The sequence below is a fragment of the Ailuropoda melanoleuca genome, chromosome 12 (assembly GCF_002007445.2).
Source record: "Ailuropoda melanoleuca isolate Jingjing chromosome 12, ASM200744v2, whole genome shotgun sequence".
Classification (NCBI taxonomy): Eukaryota; Metazoa; Chordata; class Mammalia; order Carnivora; family Ursidae; genus Ailuropoda; species Ailuropoda melanoleuca.
In genome coordinates, this window is record NC_048229.1 from 10,056,046 (window position 1) to 10,070,677 (window position 14,632).

Here is a 14,632-nt window from a genome sequence, read left to right on the forward strand (position 1 = left end):
CGCGTAGCGAGCCTAGATGATCCCTGACACCATGCTTGCCCGGCATGAAATTCCAAATTCTAAGATCCAAGTGTTACCCCTTAATTGAATGCCAGTTTTGAAGTTCCGTGGAGGGGCATGGTTAGCTTGCAGGGGATTTCTTGTGCAAAAAACCTGAAGCCTTGGGTGTGGGCCATTAGGAACAAGAGTCAGGCCAGGGTATCCTATTTTGTGATTTCTTCCGCAGCTAGGGCTTTGGGCACCGCTGTTACTCCATATTCTTCAGAGGGTTTTCCGTCCCATGGAGGGATAGTTACCCAAGTGGTTGAATGTAGTCTCGGGTCGAGGCCAGCAGCAAGTTAAGGTTAGCGGTGACCAGCCAGGCTTCGCTCTGCTCCATTCTAGCTCCGAGCTGCCCGGGCTCTCCCCAGAGCAGCCGTTGGCTGTGTGGTCTTGCCTGAGCACAAGTGTGGGGTCACTCTCAGAGCACGCCCTCCTTCCTTACCCCTGGGCATAAACACCCTGATTGCTCACATGTGCGAAGTGTGCGGTAGGGGAATGTGTCCTTGCAAATGAAGATTTTGATGTTAACATTTCTTCTCTTCAAATAGGAGTTAATATCCTTGTGAAGTCCAAGGCCTTCCAGTATTTCATGTGTAAGTGTGAAATACCACAGCTCCAGGCCCCTTCCTGCCTGACTCTTACCTTCCAGAAGGTAGAGAGGCAAGAGATTAGCCCTGCAGTCGTGTGGTTGACTTTTTATTATAGAAAATTCCAAGCATGTGTAAAAGTGGGGAGAGGATAATGAGCATCCACGTACCCATCACCCTGCTTCAACGGCCGTCACCCATGGCCAGTCTTTCTGTCCGTCTGTACCCTCACTGTGACCCATCTTGCCCTCCCTAGACCTGGAGATTTTGGAAGCAGACTTCAGAACCACGGGATGTCGTTGTTTGCCCTGTCAAGTCTGTTTCAATCTGTAGGTTTCTCTTCTATCCCTTTTCTCCATCTTGTGACATCCCATTTCTCCATCTCATTTTTGCCATGTTCCTCTGTTGTTTATTTCCCGTCATCTGGTAGTTCTTTCTAGAGTTGTGTTGTCTAGTGTGGTAGCGATTTGCCATGTGTGGCTATTTAAATTTAAGCAACTAAAATGAAAAAAGCCACAGAAGCCACATCTCAAGTACTCGGTCACCACATACAGCTACCGACTACCAGTTGGACAGCACAGAGGAGGAAATTTCCGTCATCGTAGGAAGTCCTCTTGGACAGCACTAATGGAAAGGCCTGGTTGCATTCAGTCTTTCTAAGGAGCTCTGGTTCCATTTAGTGGGAAATGGTGCTTAGAGACCAGTTTGAAATGCTAAAGGTGCTCACGGCTTGGAGTTGGTTATTATTTCTAGGGCTTTCCATGGACAGAGATAGGATTTTGTTTTTAAAAATAAACCATATTCGGAGTTTATCCTGACTTTCCTCATTCAAATTCAGGACTGTTACGTTTTTACCAAACTTCCTCATTCTTTCATATCCAGATCCCCCCCCGCCAGTCTTAAAATCCTGGTTCCCAACACCACTCACACAATTACTCATTCGCTGTACCCCACAGTAGACTCATAACCATCTCCAGACAGTGCTCCCAACACAGTCCCAGCAACACAGCGCAGAGGACACTCCTCCGGGGGCACACGTTCACGTGACGGGTGTTATGGTCACCGGTAGTAGTCCTTTCTCAACATGGGGGTGTCACCAACTGGACACACATTCAGGTTTCTTTATTCCATGTTATTTTTGATTTTCAGCGATTGCTCTTTTTTTACATCTAACTTTGTTTTATACTTTTGTAAATTATCTACATGGTTCCAAGTCAGATCTATAAAACCAGGTGTATTTAAGGATGTCTCATTTGCATCCTGTCAAACCCCCTCCAGTGGGTAACCTTTATTTTGGTTTCTTCTTCCATTTTTTAAAAACTATAAGTAGATACATATATAAGCCTCTGCCCGTGTCTTCAGTCAATGATGGCATACTTCATACACTTTTTCCCACCTTGCTTTTTTTAGTTAACACTATAGCCCAGAGACCACTGCCCATCAACAGACAGAGAGTTGATACTTCACTGTTTCGTGAACGTGTCATAGTTGATCCAGCCAGTCCCCTGTTGATCATTTAGGGCACGTCTAGATTTTTGCTCTCACGAACAGTTCTCCAGCCAATGGCTTGCAGGACACATTGTTTTGTGTTTTGCTAGTCTCTCGTGGGGGTGGATTGCTAGAAGTGGGATTGGTATGGAAAAGGCCAAATGAATATGTAATTTTGCTAACTGGTTCCTGCATTCATCTTAAAGTAACCTGTCTTTAGGGAAGAGCAACCATTTTAATGCTCAAACTTCTTTTACACCGACTTGGAATGACCTGTAGGTTTTACTGAAACAACGGGTATCCCCACGGTGACAGAGTGTGTTTTTAGAAACCCGTGACCATTTTCTAAGTGAAACCACTGGTTGATGTAGCTCATGAAGGGGAAGGAAGCCATCCGTCACACGGGTGTGTGGGGCATCACCCAGGGGCTGCCGGGAAGGTAGCCGGGGCGGGGGTGGGGGTGCAGCTGTGAGCTCTAGATTTGCACACCCATCTGTGTTTTCTCTCTTATGGGCCTGTCCGTTTGCAGACTTGGTGGTGGCAGTCAACGGGGTCTGGATCCTCGTGGAGACCTTCATGCTGAAAGGTGAGCCCTGGCTGGGGGACGGGTCCGCCCCGTGGGCACACCTGGCCCACCGCTTGACCTCCCGCCTCTTGTCTCGCAGGCGGGAACTTCTTCTCCAAGCACGTGCCCTGGAGTTACATCGTCTTTCTGACTAGTAGGTTTCCGAACGTGGCTCTGCTGAACTGCTTGTCTTAAACACCGGCCTGTGGGGGAGGCTGCAGACCCCAGAAGAGCCTCAGCGGGAAACCGTGCCAGGCCAGGTGTGGGAGGGGCTGCGGTCGGGCCACTACTAATGGCGTCCTCCTGTTCCCAGTCTACGGGGTGGAGCTGTTCCTGAAGGTTGCTGGTCTTGGCCCCGTGGAATACCTGTCCTCCGGGTGGAATCTGTGAGTGGAGCGCGTGTTTCCTAACCACGTCCGAGACTGAGGGAGCCGCGGCTTCTCTCCCTCCACACCCACAGCACATACGGCGGTCTGCAGCGCAGGAGGAGGGGCGGAGGACAGGACAAGGCTTTTGTCTCCTGGAGCAGTTGTACCTGTGGCTCTGGGACTCGCCAGGGTCAGGCCTTGTCTTACTCTCAGGCCCCCCTTGCCCATTCCTCCGAGAAAGGGCCTCTTAAGGGTCCTTAGGCTGGCTGGCTTTAACTAGTCATTGAGTCCCTGCACCGATCACCAACAACTAAGCTCTTTTCTGCCCCATAAAAACTATGATTGCAACAGAGAAGGAAGCTCCCCCACTGACCTTGGTCAGCTGCTAGCTGGGGGTGGTGAAGAGACCCGAGCAGCTCTTGTCCCCATTCCACTGAGACCTCTGAGGCCGCTTACCTCCCACTTAAGTGAACTCACCCACGAAATCAGGCTATACTCACGAGGTCTTGGTCTTGGCAGACAGTCCAGAAGAGCAGTAGTGGGATGCTGTTTTCAGGGTCTCCACGCATGTCTGCCGAAGAGAGAAGGCCCCCTGTCTCGAGCAGGGCTGGCTGGCTGGCCTCACGGGGGAATCCGACCTGCCCATCCTGCCCCTTTCCTCAGTAACCTCATTGGGGTCAGAGGTCGCCCATGTAACCTGACATCTGCCGTTAGACCACTGCAGGACCTTCAGGAGGGGGGTGTCTGGATATTTCTGATCCCTGCTGCGTGTGCTGTGCCTGGGGGTCCAGCCAAGCCGGCCTCAGAAACCCCAGAGAGGCAGGGAGCTACTTCCCGAGCTGAGCGTCTGCCGGCTCTTGCTCTTGCCGGGGTGGGCACGTGGGCTTCTCGGAAGGGAGCATGGAGAACAGGGCTGGGGAGCAGGGAGCTGCGGGAGGGAGGCGGGCCCGGGCAGGCCGAATGGACCGTGGCTTCTCCCTCTCCCTCCCAGGTTCGACTTCTCGGTCACGGTGTTCGCCTTCCTGGGACTGCTGGCTCTGGCCTTCAACATGGAGCCCTTTTATTTCATAGTGGTCCTGCGTCCCCTCCAGCTGCTGAGGTGACAGGGGCAGGGGCAGGGGCAGGGCGGGGAAAGCCTTGGGACTAGTCTGGGACGTGGCTGGAAGGCGCCAGAAAATTCACAAGCCTGGGGTCAGAGGTGCACCCCACTGTGGAGGCACCGGCCCCTGTCTGTACCTGTGCGTATGTGCGGCCTGCCCGCCTCCTCGCATCACGGGGACTATAGCCTCTGACCGTGGAGGGGAAGCACAGCCCACGGCGCGGGTGACCTCGGCCTGCAGCCACAGAGACACATGAGCTCATTCATAAACCAGAAGGCCACAGCCTCCGAGGGTGCAAGGGGAGTTTTGAGGGGCCCCCATGCTTTTCTGGCACAGCCTCTTGTCAAGAAAAACCCTCCCTGGGTCTCACCTTTTCCAGAGAGATGGCTGTGGGGAATCAGTAAGGCACTGCTCCATGGACGCCCCCTTACCACCTGGGGGTCGTGAGCACTTGGTGTCTTCAGAAGCCTGGGTCTCCTTGTGGGTATCTGGCCACGATCCCATACGTGTCCTTCCTGGGAGGAGAGGTGGAGGTGGGGATGGCAGTCGGGGGCCGTGTCTCTCTAGAGGACCCCGCAGCCGTGCCCCAGTGGTGGTGGCCGGGGTTGGGGGAATGTCCACTTCCTTCCCATACACGGTGGCCCGTTCTTGACCTCTGAGCCGCCGTGCCCCTGGCTCCTGTGTAGGCGTGGCTTCTGTTCCCTTCTTGCCTCTCCATCCTGGGCGAGTCCTTGCCCCCCTCAGAGCCTCCTGGCTCTGCTGGTAAATGGCGGCGAACAGCCGCTGCTGCCTGCTCCCCCAAGGAGGAGACCGGGAAGATGCCACCGGGCGGGCGGCAGGGAGGACAGCCAGGCTTGGGTGGGCGAGAGGCCCGGCCGTCCCCTCTGGCCTGTGCTGGGGAGCGGGGCTGCGGCCACACCGGCGTCTGAGGCCCGCCCGGTCTCTTCCCTCAGGTTGTTTAAGTTGAAAAAGCGCTACCGCAACGTGCTGGACACCATGTTTGAGCTGCTGCCCCGCATGGCCAGGTACTGTCCTGCCTCTGGGCCCCCAGGGCCAGGCGCCGCGAGGCTTGTGCCCCCCGGGGGGGGGCAGCTGGGTGGTAGTCGGGGGAGAGGAGGCGGCCCGGAAAGGACTGACATCGAGGGTCTGACGGGTCTCCAAGGAGACTGAGATGTTGACCACCACAGGTCTCCCTGGTACCACTTTTCTCCACTGACCTGTCTGAAATATTTAGTAGGGAGGGCAGGGAGCTGTCAACTCACTTACCACCTGTGTCTACATTCACAGGTAAGGGGTCACCTGTGAGTCTACCTTCACAGGTAAGGGGTGAATCTCTGGTAAAGGGGCATCTGTTACTAGAGTCCTGACTCGAGCCGTTTTTGACCCCAGACCTGAATCACGAGGCCCCTTCCCTGCAGGCACTTTCCAGTTGGTAAACCTGGCTAGGGGCATGCCTGTCCGTCAGTCAGCGCAGTGGGTCTGAGGATGCTGGGGCTGCCGGAGGCGCCGGGCTCTCCTGCCTGGCCCCCAGTCACCCTGTCCCTTCTGACCCTCCTCCCCAGCCTGGGCCTCACCTTGCTCATCTTTTACTACTCCTTCGCCATCGTGGGCATGGAATTCTTCTGTGGAATCCTCTACCCCAACTGCTGCAAGTGAGTACGCAGCGGGCCCGGCCCTGCCCGCCCCCAAGCAGCCCGTGTTTCCGGAGGACCCGGGCCAGGACTGGCGTGCTGCCCCCCGCCCCGCCGCTGGGTCCCCCGCAGCCTCAGGGGGCCGCAGGGACACAGCTCTCCGAGCCCCAGCACCCTTTGAAGCCCCGGGAATCACTTTGCTTTGCTTTTTGGGGGCTTGAGTACAATAGTTCAGTGAGAGACCTGGAATCAGAGGGCTGTCTCCAAAGCGAGGATATCCGAGCAGGTTTCCCTGTCCCCAAGCAGGCCTCCGTCCTCTCGCCCTTTGGGCTGAGGTCTGAAGGCTGCCCCTGAACCAGGAGCAGCCTGAGGCCTGAGTCCTCTGGCTTCCTCCCACTTCTCTGGGGTGGTGGGGACTGGGCAGGACATCACCGTGGGCCGCCTGGCAGCATTAGGCCAGTGGACAGCCACGGGAAGGCCTTTGGGGGCAGGGGCGGAGCGTGGGGAGCACCAGCTCCCATGACCTCTCCCTTCCTCCACGCTGCCACAATGAAAGCAGTGTACTGTGACATTAATTCTCCAGTCACGGTGTTCTCTTCAAAATTGAGCCTGTAAGGCCTCAAGCACAAACTCCTTCCGAAGACACTGGCAGCCGTTTTGAGTGTCGGGCCGAGCTCAGAACCAGGCCGAGAGCAGTGGGACACAAACCACTGTGCGCCAGAGCCAGCAGGGCAGCGGCACGAGGCCCAGGACTCTGCCTTCTGAACACTTTCCCTGGGGGCCCGAGGACCAGACAGGTAGAAACATCGGCATGAATGTTAACAGAGCAGATGGAAAGGACTGGAAGGGAAACTGCAAATAAGCTCTCAGAACAGGGGCGCCTTTTGGAGCTTCCTGCCTGGTGCTGGGGTGAGCCCGGCAAGGAGCATCCCCCTCCATGGGGTCACTGCCCGGCACCCAGGCTCGGGAGCAGATCCCAGATGGGAGAGTCAGGGGAGATGCTGCCTTTCTCTCCCTTGCCAGCGTCTCCCTCCGGTAGCTGGGAGGGAGACGGCTTCACTGGTAGCAGAGAAATGCCAGGTGGACACAGATAAGCAGGGGGCAAGCCTAGGAGTCCCCAGCAAAGCCCAGCCGGTGAGAGGAGCTGAGGGCTTCCCTTGAGCCGGGAACGTGGGCCAGAGAGCTGGGGGCTGGGCCAGGACGGCAGCTCCCTGGTCAGAACTTGGTTCGCTTAAGCCTTTTGTCCTCTGTTGAGGTGACCAATTTTCTTGTGACCTTCCCTTCCGCCCCTCTGTCTCCCTGGCCAGTACGAGCACCGTGGCTGACGCCTACCGCTGGCTCAATCACACCATGGGCAATAAGACTGTTGTGGACGAAGGCTACTACTATCTCAATAACTTTGACAACATCCTGAACAGCTTCGGTGAGTGCAGAGGCCACAGGCGGGACAGTCCCCAGGCACACTGCCTTTGTCACCGCGGGCCCCAGACAGATGGGGCCTGGGCCTCCCCAGTCCGAGCTCTTTGTGACACTTTCCTGAGTCCTCTGGAGCCTCAGTGGGGCCTGTGGTTTGCTCCGCCGCGGGGTGCAGGCCAGGCCAGATCCCAGCACTCCCTTCCCACAAGTTTCATTCCTGGGAGCAGAGGAGCATCATGCTTTGCTGGGAGGGGGACAGCCTGAGGCTAGGGAACCCACCCCCAGTCACAACCCCATAGCTGCAGGGTAGAACAGCCACACCAACCTGCCACAGTGCGCCGCGCTAACCCCAGCTCGGGCCCACACCACGGTGCTCCTGGGTTCCATGGAGAGGCCGTGGCAGAGGCAGCCCCTCATGGCATCCCAGATACAGCCAGTCAGGTCCAGGTGCTCTTTCCCCACTGCCCGCCCCCAGCCCTGGCTCATCCGTCGCAGGCTGCTGAGGCAGAGGGCACACCCTTTGGGGGACAGGCCAGGATGGCAGCACTCCCTGTGGGGTACGCGCTCAGAGAGGGCCTTGGCACGCACAGCCCGAGCTGGCAGATGGGGATGCCATCATTTAGGTGCGTGGTACCCGGGATAGGTGGAGAGAGGCCACTTGAAACAGACTTGGAAAAAGTGAGTCTGATTGAAACACTCCTCATTCTCCCTTCCCTTTGGCAGTGACCTTGTTCGAGCTCACAGTTGTCAACAACTGGTACATCATTATGGTAAGGACCTCGGTCAGCTCCTGGGGGCATCTTCCCGCCATCCTCCGAGACCAGCTCTGGTCTTGCCTGGCCCCGGATGGGATGCATTGCTCTTCTGTTCCCTGTCGGGGTTCAGGCTCCTGGGTTACACAGGGTTGGGGTTCTGCAGAGAGCCCACAGTGTGGGCTGGGCCCCAGGAGCCACCCCTCTGTGTTTGCTAGACTTGGCTTTCATCCCTGCCCCCCGCATACCCCCTAGCGGCCCAGGGATGACAGTTAGCCTGTGGGTCTCTGTCCTTCTCCCACTGCTGTCAAGAAACAGTGTGGCAAGAGTTGTGGGGTTTTGTTTTCCATTCCTTAAATTCTACCAAGTCTTCCACCCCTGCTTGGGGCAAAGACCGCCTGTGTCAGTCCTGAGCCACCCCGGGAGCATCCCAGGCTCATGCAGCACAGAAGAGTTTTTAGATCCCGGGAGCGAGGGCCCCTCCTGTGTCTCCCACAACCCCGGGCCGATGGGGCAGGGTCTGTAAAGAGCTGGGCATGCAGGGGACCGTGGAGTGTCCCGAGTACACAGTGACCCGGGCTTGCTCACAGGCTGCCTCCCTGTGTCCCCAGGAAGGTGTCACCTCTCAGACCTCGCACTGGAGCCGCCTGTACTTCATGACCTTTTACATCGTGACCATGGTAAGTCCCCGGCCACGCTCTCCGCCCTTCAACACTCAGAGTCTCCCGGTGCCCCTGCCTGGTGGGCGGCCGCCCCGGGGAGGAGAGGCTGGGATGGGGGGTCAGCATCTGACCGGCTCTGCTGCCTGTGCAGCGGCTCACGCACCCGCCCTCCCGCTCTGCGCCCGGCCAGGTGGTGATGACCATCATTGTCGCCTTCATCCTCGAGGCCTTTGTCTTCCGCATGAACTACAGCCGCAAGAACCAGGACTCGGAAGGTCTGTGCAAGCAGCCGTGGCCGGAGCCTTCCTGCGGCTCGTCTGGGCGGCTGCCCAGCTGTCAGCTGTCTGGCTGTCCAGTGCCGCTGTCTGGTTGTCCAGGCTTCTGGCAGTTCAGCGTATCTGTCTGGTTTATCTGTTACATCTCTCGGTGCATTGATTTTCAAATACTTAGTGACGGAAGAATGCCCTCGATCTCATGTTCAAAATAAAAACAATCCGTGTCCTAGATTAGAAGAATCACAGAGCAGAGACAGGCCTATTGTGAACGCAGCAGCCCTCTGCCCCACCCTCCCACGCCTCCGGACGCTTGTCATCCATAGCTGGCTGGCCTTTTCGCTGTGACGTCTGCATCTCTAAATCACATGGTCACCGTGTGGTTCTAGATTTAAAGGGTGCGAATGTCATACCAGTGATTCATCCTTCTGCCACCGGATGAACGCAGCTCTGATAACGGCCTCGCCTGTTCCGCGGTGCAGAGCTTTGTGTATACCAGTCCTTCCAGATTCTCCATCAGAGCCACCACACATTTGTTCGTTGTTTCCAAATCTCTGTCTTGTCAGGCCATCTGACCATTTTGGCTCAGAGACTCCCTGCCGAAACCCTCTGTCCCCTATAAGCTGCTGGCCCAACCAGGGCCCCCGGCACCTGCAGCAAAGGGAGGGGAAGGGACGTGCATGCCAGATGGCAGGAGGTGGGGGGCGCGTCATGCTGAGTGGGTTTGCTCGGAGAGGGAACCTTAGGATGCCTGCCAGGATCGCAGGGATGAGGGCTGAACCAGACGAAGCCAGATCGGGGGGCTCTGAGCCCCAGGCGCCTTCCCAGCCCTGGCCTCCCCTCCCACAGTTGACAGTGGCATCACCCTCGAGAAGGAGATCTCCAAAGATGAGCTGGTCGCTGTCCTGGAGCTCTACCAGGAGGTGCGAGGAGCCACCTCGGACATCGCCTGGCTGCTTAAGGTCCTCTCCCAGATGGAGAAGCACGAGGTGAGGAGCCCCGGGGCCACCTCCGATGGAGGGGGCAGGTTTTGGCCTATTGGAGGGCCTCCCCTGCGATCATCCCCTCAAGCCAGCTGAGGCAGGGCACGAGGGCCCACACTCGGGCCGACCCTTCAGCCCCTGCTCTTTTTTAGCAAAACACCGTGGTGTTTCTGGGACGGAGATCAAGGACCAAAAGTGACCTGAGCCTAAAGATGTACCAAGAGGAGATTCAGGTAGGCGCACCCCTGCCCCCGCTTGCCCAGACCCTCCTGCCTGGGGGTGGGTCTCCCTGCTGCTGAGCGGGGGCTGCCCTCCTGTCCCTAGCCTGAGTGTGGAGTGGGGGAGGCTCGATGCGGGGATCGGGGCCATCCATTGGGATCGCTGCCAGGGGTGTCTGGGATGCAGGGCTGGGCGGGGCTCATGCTCGGCCATGCTCGGCCCTTCCCCAACACGAGCAGCTCTCTCATATGGCCCTGCCGCTTGAGCATTCTCCAGAACCTACCCCGATGTCTTACTCTGAGCCAGAGCCGCAGGTGCAGCGTGTACGGATGGCAGGGGACGTCACGGTCAAGAGGGAGTGCGGGGCCCGAGAGCTGGCAAGGGCAGGGCTCGTCAGAGAGGTTGGCCTCTGGTCTCGGCCATTAGGTCATCAGGTTCTCCTGGGCCTTGGGTCTCTTGGGTGTGTTGGCTATTTGAGGTTTTTTTGTTGTAGTTCTAATTTAAGAGAAGGGAAAAGTCAATTTTTTTTTTTTAGTAAAATCTCCCCATCTTTCCACATGGGCAGCTAAGTAAACGATTGTGCAACCCCATGTGGGCTGACACCCTGCAGTCTAGACAGAACCCACAGAGTGCAGGCCACCAGCCCACGAGCTCTGCTTTGGGTCTTCCATTCAGCCTCCGGGTCCCAGGGCTCAGGGGAGAGTCTCCCACACCACCCGTCATGCTTCTGCTGTTTCTGGCACCCTAACGGCCAGAAACCCTCTGTTTTCCCTGGGACAGTGATGACCAGTGTCCATGCCTACGAGGCAGGGACAGCACCCCGAGCTGACTCACACATTCTCTGTGAGAACACAAGGGGTACGGACACATAGTGGTTCGTGAAACTGGGGCCGCAGACATGTGACACTCACATGAACCTGGGTTTGATTGCTGGCTCCGTGACCTTGGGCAAGTCCTTCAGTCCATTCACACCTGTGAAAGGGGGACAGGCTCTGGCTCAGAAAGCAGAGAAGATGACTGCACGTGGGCACGCACGCAGCTGCTGTCCTTTGTCCTCTGCCCGTCTGTCCACTCCCGGCCTCAGTGTCCCCCTCTGTACCTCTCCGTCTTGTTTAGGCTCTCAAGTTCTGTGGCTTAGATTCTTTAAACACGCAAGATAGCTTTTCTCATTCCTTCATCACCTGAACACCCCTGTCTCTGAAAATGTCAGATGACATGACAGTATGGGTCTTAGGTGGGTTACATTTTTTTGGCAAATGCTCTCACGGCCTCATTGGAGGGCAGCAAAAGCAACGTGGGAGTTAGGAGAGGCTCTCAACTTCATCCAGCTTCACATAACTTCTGAGCCTCGGTTTTCTTGGGTGTATCATGAGGACACGGTTCCCACCAAGCTCAGAAGGGCTAACACCAGGGAGTCCCTTTGTGAGGGACAAAAGATTATGTTCACAATCAAATGGAGAATGATAGGACTGCCTGGGCCTCACTTAAAGAGATATGTACCAAGGAGAGTATTTATAAGTAGGCCTCCAAACCTCTAATTAATAAGGGAAAGATTTCACGGTAATTTTTCTGTTTGGGCCATATGCAGAACTCCCAGCAGGTCCCGGTGTCCTGAGGCTGGCTCCCGCTGCCTGCTGTGTGCCCCGGGCAGGGGACGCTTTTCGGGCTGGGGCAGGTGCAGGGCTGGCTGGGAGGGGTGCAGCCCGCTCAGCACGCCGCCTGCGCTCTGCTCTAGGAGTGGTACGAGGAGCACGCCCGCGAGCAAGAGGAGCGGCAGCGGCAGCTCGGCGGCAGCGGCCAGGTCCCCGCCACCCAGCAGCTCCCAGGCAGCCGCCAGCGCGCCCAGACCATCACCTAACCCCAGCGCGCGACAGCCGTCTCTTCTATGCAATAACACAATAGTATTATTTCACTACGACATATTGAAAAACAATGCGAGAGTGTGTGTACACACACGCACACGCATTCATATATATGCACATATTTATATATAGGAAGAGAAAAAGACAAGACGGGGTTTGGTGTGTAAGCACTGTGCCCTGTTTTTCTTAACCCCAGAGGTCACTTTGGTTTGGAGGGTCAGGCCGCTGTGAGCTCTTCCTAACGTGGAAAGTTCCAGAAGGCCTCTCCAGAAGACCACTTGGGTAGATCCTGCCGGTCTCTGCGGGGCTCGCCTTCAAAGTGGGCCAGCCCTCCCTGGGCCAGATCCAAACCGTCTTTCCGATGCTGCTGTCACACTCGCGTCCCAGCTGACAGCTTCCCCACTAACTTTCCCTGCGGCCTGCGTCACGGGGTGTCTGTGGCCTGCTTTAGGGACAAAACCACTTAGGATGTGGGTTAGTATTTCTATATATATGATAATATAATAGAACATTCCTTTGGGGGACCAGTGCCTAGGACCTAACGGATAGAGTAATCAAGGGGTGTGATCATACCCATGTGGTCAGGTCTCAGCCAGTGCTGGGCAGCACGAGATTGCGCAAGACTACGCGAATTTCGCATCCTGGCTCTGTAAGCTTCTCTCCCACACTTCCTTTGGTTTAACCCTTGTTGCTGCAGATCCTTCTAAAATGGCCTCCTTTAGGATCTCAGGGGGAGGAGAGCAAGCCAAAGGCCGGGCTGATGGCCACCGGACCCATTCCTGAGCTGGGCTTTCTCCACGAGCTCCCTTTTCCTTGTGAGTCTCTCTGCCGGCAGAGAGACATCTTGGTTAACCCGGGATTCTGCTAAAGACGGGGGCAGATCCTTCACATTGTGCATCAGGTTCTGCTGCTGGGAAGGGGCGCACGGAGCAGATGCTCACCCGGGGAGGTCCACGGCAGGCCTGCGGCTGAGCCCCTGCCGGTGCACTGGGACAGCTCCCCCCCAGCCCCGACCTTGATCAGTCCCCTCTGTGGACTCCACTGAGGCCAGAATGGGGACTCGGCTTCCCCAGGTTCTTCACTGGGACAGCTGGGTTCAGGTGAGCCCTCAGTTAATCGAGTCCCCCCCGTATCTGTGGGGGTTCTCCTGAGGTCAGCATCGTTGGGGTAGGACCGGTGCTTGAATCCAGAGCCGGCGTTGGGGCTGGCAGCCTCCGTGAGCGCTGTTGGTGGCAGCAGAAGCAGGGTCAGAGCAGAGGGAGCTCTGGTTCAGCTCCCCTGGGCTGCAAGGTGCAGGAGGCAGAGGCGGTGGGATAAATGGGGTCAGGAGGGGGCAGGGGAAGCAGCCCCCGCTGGGCATCCTGGTCTAACCCCAGCTTTCCAGATGCCGCCGCTGCCTGCCAGGACTTAGGAAGGTGGGTGGGCAGAAGTTTCCCCCTGCCACGCCCTCTTCCCAGCAGGGTATGGCCTGACCCCAGGGGTGCCATGCTGGCTCCCCCACTGCCTCTCCCTGGCCGTCTTGAAGGCCAAGCCTTCTCGAGGGCAGCCCTGGAAGCGCTGATTCCCAGAGCCAGCACTGCACAGCTGTGCCCCTCACCAGGGGAGGAGTGGTGGACGTTTGTTTCTGTTTTTAAAGCACAGCCCTTCGGGGAAACAGTGAACCAGGGAGATCCCCACGGGGCATCAGGAGACAGGCATTGTCCTCCTGGTCTCTGGAGGGCCATCAGCCAACACACACAGCTCTGCACCGAGCCTCAGGCCAGAACCCCTTGCCCTCTCCAGAGAAGGAACTTTATTTATTTGCACAGTTGGGTGCCTTTTAGCATTTGTGTGTTGAAATGGGTATTTTGGAATCAGGAGTCAAAGGACAGCTTTCAAAGGAAGATAGGTCCTCTGCCCTGAGTGTTCAAGCCTCATTCTATCTAGTCCCTTCCCCTGGTGAACCGGGAGGGGCGCCAGGGTAGTTGAGGCCCCTGGTGTGGGGGGTGGTACCAGGACTGGTGGGATCTAGTCCTCCCTCCAACCCTGTCCTCTGGGAAAGGCCCTGGTTTCAGCTGGATGGGATGAATGCAGTGGCAATCATGCTGCGGGCCAGACTCCAGCCAGTAGTGGGCGCCTTTGTCATCGAGGCTAAGGACAGCTGGCCTCTCGGGGTCACCCAGGCCTGTGCGAGCTGAGGGACCTGGGACATCATCCAGCTCAGATGCCCTCTCACCACCCACCTCCTAGCCAAATGAAACCAAGGTCAACCTGGCCAACCTGCCCTTGGCCGTGATGCCATTGTGCCCCCGCCCCGCTTTGGGGGGGACGCCACCTGGTCCCTCCTCCTCGCTTCCCTCCCCCAACCCAGCCTTACTCCACACCACGTGACAATCATTTTGTATGGATAGCGGGAGCAACGCTGTAAGGTTTTGTACATCGGTGATTTGTTACCTAGAAAAACCCACTGTGTCTCCAGATTTCTGGCATATTAATAAAGAAGCCTCTGCTTTGTAAACGTGGCTGCCGCCTCGTGACTTGGACCAAGTGACGTTCTGTGGCTGCCGGTACCGTGGGCGGAAGGGGAGGGGTCCCATCCACAGTTGTTCCTGACCCCACCTCGGGCCCAAGCCTTTGGCCTTGGACCCAACCACTCCTCACCTGGCCCAGGTAAGGAAGAACCAGTAAAAGATGGGCGTGCTGCTT

At 57.1% G+C, this 14,632-nt stretch overlaps 1 protein-coding gene across 7 annotated transcripts in view; it reads left to right on the forward strand.

The window, feature by feature from the left end:
- Positions 1-14,444, forward strand: part of TPCN1 (two pore segment channel 1) — a 59,145-nt gene extending 44,701 nt beyond the window's left edge. For all 7 annotated transcript variants that reach the window (XM_011232414.3, XM_034639219.1, XM_034639217.1 and 4 more), the window contains exons 15-28: positions 591-635; positions 2,647-2,703; positions 2,783-2,836; positions 2,996-3,068; positions 4,042-4,149; positions 5,104-5,175; positions 5,713-5,802; positions 7,089-7,204; positions 7,921-7,967; positions 8,561-8,629; positions 8,802-8,886; positions 9,733-9,872; positions 10,019-10,099; positions 11,821-14,444. In XM_011232414.3, the coding sequence (XP_011230716.3) occupies positions 591-635; positions 2,647-2,703; positions 2,783-2,836; positions 2,996-3,068; positions 4,042-4,149; positions 5,104-5,175; positions 5,713-5,802; positions 7,089-7,204; positions 7,921-7,967; positions 8,561-8,629; positions 8,802-8,886; positions 9,733-9,872; positions 10,019-10,099; positions 11,821-11,943 (1,160 nt within the window). In that variant the 3' untranslated portion in view covers positions 11,944-14,444. The remainder of the gene's footprint in view (positions 1-590; positions 636-2,646; positions 2,704-2,782; positions 2,837-2,995; positions 3,069-4,041; positions 4,150-5,103; positions 5,176-5,712; positions 5,803-7,088; positions 7,205-7,920; positions 7,968-8,560; positions 8,630-8,801; positions 8,887-9,732; positions 9,873-10,018; positions 10,100-11,820) is intronic.
- Positions 14,445-14,632: the final 188 nt, after the last annotated feature.